A 6148-nucleotide genomic window follows, 5' to 3' on the forward strand; every position below is an offset into this window, starting at 1 on the left:
GCACCTGCTCTCATGGAGGTCCATTATCACTTCCAGATTTTACTCTTTTGCCTTTATTCAACTCCTAAATGGTGATTCTGCACCAGACATGTTTTGTTCTGCTGCACCCTCAGGTGGTGGATGAGTGCCACAACATCCTGATGGAGGACAGCTTTTCTGAACAGGGGGTCAGACAGCCAGCCACTCAATTTCTTTACGATATTGAATAGACATATACTGTAATAAAAGCAGTTAAAAAGGTGTTTATGGAAACAGGAGAGCTGAAATAAAAGGAACAATTCATCTCAGATTCTAGACAGTGTTGGCCAAATCCTGATATTTTTCAACAACAATTAACAAATTATTTGAGCTTTAAATAAATGTCTTCACAGATTGAGGAAGACAGGTGGTGTTTCTGTGGAGGAGCAGCTGTCCTGCGGCAACCAGTCTCTACCAGCTGTGGACACTGGTTCTGCAGACAGTACATCAGCTCATACTGGGACCAGTCTGGTTCATCAGAATACTCCTCCTGTCCCCTGTGCGAAGAAAGATCCAGAAAAAGACATGGACTGCAGTCAGTCAGTCCAGCACTGTTACTGTTAATCACTGTTAATGCAGATGCTGTACATTTTGGCAAATGTGTGATTTTTTTCCTTCTTTTTTTTAAATTTTGAAATTTCAACCCCAGCTCCTATAATAAGTCTATAATAAACTGAGTGACAGACACCCAGTCCCCAAAATAAAAAAAATACATAGTTTTCCTCTTATCTTTAGTGCTGTTTATCATTCTAGATTGTTTTGGTGTGAGTTGTTGAATGTTGGAAATATCCACCTTTGTGATTTCTGCCTTCTCTCTAATATCATGGGACGAGATTGCACACGGCTTGTGGTGCCCAGGGCGCCAAAAAACAAACTAAAACAACAACAATAAAAACCTGTAAAAACCTCAACAGCAACGTCTCTTTACAGGAATCATGACCTGGTTACACAAGATATTCCACAGACCTTGTGAGCAGTTTCATACGGGAACTATTTTCTTTTAACCCGAACTGCACCCTCCATCTGCATCACCACACAGAAAGAGGCGTCACTGGCGTCCTCCTCAGCTGAGCTGTAACGTTAGCAATCTCAATGGTGCTCAGCGAGCTAGCAGTAGATGCAAGCCTCCCTTAGTGTGGTGATATGGTTGGTGGGTGTAGTTCAGTAAAAAGAAAATAGTTCCTATGTAAAACTGCTCACAACAAGTGTGAGCAGTGTGGATTATCTTGAGTAACTGGGTCATGATTTCTGGAAAGAGACATTACTGTTGAGTTTTTAAAATGTACTGTTTTGGTGCTTTGAGCACGACAAGCCGTGTGACATCAAGTTCCATTATATTGGAGAGACGGCAACACTAAATACGAGATAAATAGCTGTATAGGTGAGAGAATGAAATATATTTGTTTTTTGGGTGAACTGTCCCTTTGAGGTTTCAGGGATTTTGCAACATAGCTTGAAACCAAATGGAAAGCATCATCATGCAGCTGCAAGGCCAAACAGGTAAAGGTGGTCACCTAAAATAATTTACCCCAGCAGCCCTCAGTTTCCTGTTTCACATGAAGATATTGCCATCTGTGTTACTATGTTTGTTGCTTCGTATGAGAACAGCTCAGAACATCATTTGTCATTTCAGAGGCACATGCTCAAGACATCAGGACTTTGATGACCAAACTGCAGTCAATACAGCTGAACATCAAGGATCAACTGATGGATGTCTATATCAATGAAGAGGGACCATCAGGTTATCCTCACAAAAGGAAGAGTTTGGAAAACAGTACAGAAAGTATTTATCAAAATGTGATGATCCACAGTCTGGAGCCAAACAGAACTGGGCCTGCACCCTCAGGTAATGAACACATGCAAACAGGTTGTTATGTGTATACGCATACTGTAACAGGATGTTGACTACATGTTAATGTGAATATGTGAATCAAAAAGTCATTCAGATAGTGTTTGGTGCATTTTGTCTGGCTAAAACATGAACAATAATATGTGAATGAGTTAATTTAATTTGGTTTCACATTAATGAACAAACACATGACAAACAGGCGTTGTGACTTCCCCCCTCAGGTGCTGCAGATGTGAAGAAGAGCCCCTGCAGAGCTGCTGCAGTGTGTCTGAGTCTGCTGTGTCTTCTCCTTCTGACTGGACTCATAACTCTGGTTTGCCTGTGTGAGTATTTCAGCATGCTGATAAACACTGAGTAGGTGATGCTGATTAACAGATTTTCTTAATTTGTTTGTTGTTTATGTGTACAACAGTCACCAAAAGCAACTCTGAGTGGAAAATGGAGTTGGTCCTGGTTCACAACAATAACAACAACCTGACTATGGAGAGAGACCAGTTACAGACCAGTTACAACATCCTGGCTGACGAACGAGACCGGCTCCATAAAGGAGTTGAAGACATGACCGAAAAGATAAATGATCTTCATAAAATGCTTCAAGGTAATTATTTATATATTTAATTATGCCTAACTTAATCACTTAGTCCTCACTTAATCACTCTTCTTCATGATGAAACAACTGAATCAATGGTTCAGTCAGAGATCCACGTGTGTTATACTAGTAGCATTGAGCTGCTGGCCTAAGGCAGAGATAAGGAGCGGGCTGCAGAGGTCTGCTAAGATCTCTTCTTTCTAACTCAGACAGAAAGAAACATCAAGTCACAGAACTAAAAACTCCCTGGTGTGTGCCGAAATTACAGTGTTGGGAAAACTAACATTACGGCACACAATCCATGACCACGATGCTGTTCGATACTGTGGATTACAACATCTTAATTGAATGCCTCCAGTTTGGTGTTGGCATCAGTGGCACTGCATTACACTGTTTCACTTCCTACCTCAAAATAAAAGTTTCTCTGTCAGCATGGGAAATCACCCCTCTTCCTCAGCCACTCTTTCCTTTGGGGTCCCTCAAGGCTTCATCTTAGGTCCTATTTTCTTTTCATTGTACATGCTTCTTCTCTGCCAAATTATTAAAGAATATAACATCTCCTTCCACTCCTATGCTGTCCAATGTTGCCAGTCTCATACACTGCCTCAAGGACATAAAGAACTGGATGGCACAGAATTTCCTGCAGCTGAATGAGGGCAAATCAGAAGTTGTCCTCTTTGGCCCCCCTGACTCCATTAGAGGGATTTCTGACCAGCACCATTTCCGAAATCAAGCCATTTCTCTCCCTCAAAGACCTGCAGATAGTCACCCAGGCTCTCATCTCCTCCCGTTTAGACTACTGTAACTCTCACTGGTATCAGTCAGTCCTCTCTGTCCCGCCTCCAGCTGGTTCAGAATGCCGCTGCTAGGCTCCTCACAGGAACCCGGAGGAGAGACCACATCACACCTGTTTCGGCCTTTCTCCACTGGCTGCCTGTAAAGCCCAGAATAAACTTTAAGGTTCTCCTGTTTGTGTACCAGAATCTGTATGGTCTAGCCCCATCCTACATCTCAGACCTTCTAACCCCCTATTCTACATCCAGGTTCCTCGGGTCAGCTGACCAGGGGCTCCTGGCTGTCCCACGCTCCAGACTTAAGCTCAGGGGTGATTGTGCCTTTGCTGTGTCTGCCCCCAAACTATGGAACAACATCCCCCTCCCAAAAAGATCTGCCCCCACCATTGAATCATTTAAATCCAGGCTCAAAACCTACTCCTGTTCATTAGTGTTTGCATGCCTGTGTATATTGTGTCTCTAAATGTGTGAGCTGTGTACCTGACAATTATGTCACCTCTATGTATGCCTTTTTTAGTGGCCTTTTTTAGAGTTGTTTTTAAATGTGGTTCATAAATAAATTTGAGTTGAGTTGAGTACGATTTGCAGTTTATTTAGTTACTTTTACTGGATTCTGATATAGTTTTTGATTCAGCCATTCTGGCGTCACATTTGGTTCACAGATTCAACAATGAAGCCATCTGACTTTGTCCTGATTCACCACTCTGAATGGCTTTCTCTCCATGGCAGTGAAGGCTGTGGCTAAATTGTACTGTAGCATTTAGCAGTCGAGGCTCATGGATTTTGTAATATTTAGTGGCCGGTGGAATATTGTCGATTCTGTAATAACACACATACTAGTCACTGTACTAACTCATATCTACAGTGTTGATAGCCACTACCAAAGCCCATTTAATCAAGTGTCAGCTTTCAAAATCAGTGCTTACACCCTGTCTGGTGCTCTCCATATTATCTCTACTCTATGCAGTCCTAATGGGAATCAGTTTGGCAATTAATTAAGTTCATACAATTTTTCCCTCCCCAATTTAAAACAGCTTGCTGTTCCAAACAAGGATGGACATATTTCAGAGGTAGTTTATATTACATTTCTTCTACGATGGCACCCTGGCAACAAAGCAGAAGTGACTGTCAGCAAAGAGGTGCAGACCTGGTGATTATTAACAGCAAAGAAGAACAGGTATGTGTCTTTATGTGTGTGTGTGTGTGTGTGTGTGTGTGTGTGTGTGTGCAAAGAAAGAGCAAAAACATGAAGGAATGCAATGTTGCAGAAGTGGACAACGCAGACAGAATGAAACTATTACATGTGAAGTATGTTGACACTTTTTTCTGTGAATAAGGAATTCGTAAGGCGTTTCCAAAAGGTCCTGTGGATTGGACTGACTGACACAGAGACAGAGGGGAAATGGAGATGGGTGGATGGGACTCTGCTGACTAAAAGGTTTACGCAATACTTTACTTTTGTATTGCCATGATGTGCTGGGGCCAGCCACTTTCACTTAAGTTCTTTTTTTGTGTTTTAGCTACTGGGCCTCTGGTGAACCAAATGGACATCTTTTCGGCAGAGATGAAGACTGTGCAGAAATAATGAACTTTAATTTGGAAAACAGCTGGAATGATGACTCCTGTTACCAGCAAAAATCATGGATCTGTGAGAAGACATGGCCTGTGTAACTCAATGTAAAATCCCAGGAGGCAACTATATAATACATGAAAATAGTTTGCATTTTCCTGTTTCAGCTAAAATTAAGACTGCACTAACATTATGGTTCACTCTTAATTCAGTTATGTCAACATGATGATCATATCTCAAGATGTTTATATATTGTGTGTGTGTGTGTGTGTGTGTGTGTGTATCTTCTGCTGAATAAAAAAAATTAAAAATGCTTGATGTCTACATCAGTTATTCATATTGTAATTCACTGCTGTTGTTACTATGTTTTGCCATTTTTAAAATACATTGCTCAATAAAGAATAAAATATGATCATATCCACAACTGTTCCATATCCAATAATTTCACAATTACACACATATAATACAAGTATATATATATATATATATATATATATATATATATATACAGTACAGGCCAAAAGTTTGGACACACCTTCTCATTCAATGCGTTTTCTTTATTTTCATGACTATTTACATTGTAGATTCTCACTGAAGGCATCAAAACTATGAATGAACACATGTGGAGTTATGTACTTAACAAAAAAAGGTGAAATAACTGAAAACATGTTTTATATTCTAGTTTCTTCAAAATAGCCACCCTTTGCTCTGATTACTGCTTTGCACACTCTTGGCATTCTCTCCATGAGCTTCAAGAGGTAGTCACCTGAAATGGTTTTCCAACAGTCTTGAAGGAGTTCCCAGAGGTGTTTAGCACTTGTTGGCCCCTTTGCCTTCACTCTGCGGTCCAGCTCACCCCAAACCATCTCGATTGGGTTCAGGTCTGGTGACTGTGGAGGCCAGGTCATCTGCCGCAGCACTCCATCACTCTCCTTCTTGGTCAAATAGCCCTTACACAGCCTGGAGGTGTGTTTGGGGTCATTGTCCTGTTGAAAAATAAATGATCGTCCAACTAAACGCAAACCGGATGGGATGGCATGTCGCTGCAGGATGCTGTGGTAGCCATGCTGGTTCAGTGTGCCTTCAATTTTGAATAAATCCCCAACAGTGTCACCAGCAAAACACCCCCACACCATCACACCTCCTCCTCCATGCTTCACAGTGGGAACCAGGCATGTGGAATCCATCCGTTCACCTTTTCTGCGTCTCACAAAGACACGGCGGTTGGAACCAAAGATCTCAAATTTGGACTCATCAGACCAAAGCACAGATTTCCACTGGTCTAATGTCCATTCCTTGTGTTTCTTGGCCCCAACAAATCTCTTTTG

At 41.5% G+C, this 6148-nt stretch overlaps 1 protein-coding gene across 1 annotated transcript; it reads left to right on the plus strand.

Annotated features, from left to right (window-relative positions):
- Nucleotides 1-1654: 1654 nt before the first annotated feature.
- LOC144461832 (uncharacterized) lies at nucleotides 1655-5089 on the plus strand. The gene is made up of 6 exons (XM_078165518.1): nucleotides 1655-1864; nucleotides 2089-2190; nucleotides 2280-2465; nucleotides 4285-4427; nucleotides 4588-4688; nucleotides 4771-5089. Exons 1-6 carry the CDS (start codon nucleotides 1681-1683, stop codon nucleotides 4919-4921), a joined length of 867 nt encoding a protein of 288 aa, XP_078021644.1. The 5' UTR covers nucleotides 1655-1680; the 3' UTR covers nucleotides 4922-5089.
- Nucleotides 5090-6148: the final 1059 nt, after the last annotated feature.

Source organism: Epinephelus lanceolatus, chromosome 3, assembly GCF_041903045.1.
Source record: "Epinephelus lanceolatus isolate andai-2023 chromosome 3, ASM4190304v1, whole genome shotgun sequence".
In the NCBI taxonomy this organism is placed as follows: domain Eukaryota; kingdom Metazoa; phylum Chordata; class Actinopteri; order Perciformes; family Serranidae; genus Epinephelus; species Epinephelus lanceolatus.

Coding starts and splice junctions, on each gene's coding strand:
- LOC144461832 (XM_078165518.1), top strand. CDS start 1,681: ATGACCAAACTGCAGTCAATACAGCTGAACATCAAGGATCAACTGATG. Junction 1,865..2,088: donor AACTGGGCCTGCACCCTCAG/GTAATGAACACA, acceptor TTCCCCCCTCAG/GTGCTGCAGATGTGAAGAAG. Junction 4,428..4,587: donor TTAACAGCAAAGAAGAACAG/GTATGTGTCTTT, acceptor TCTGTGAATAAG/GAATTCGTAAGGCGTTTCCA.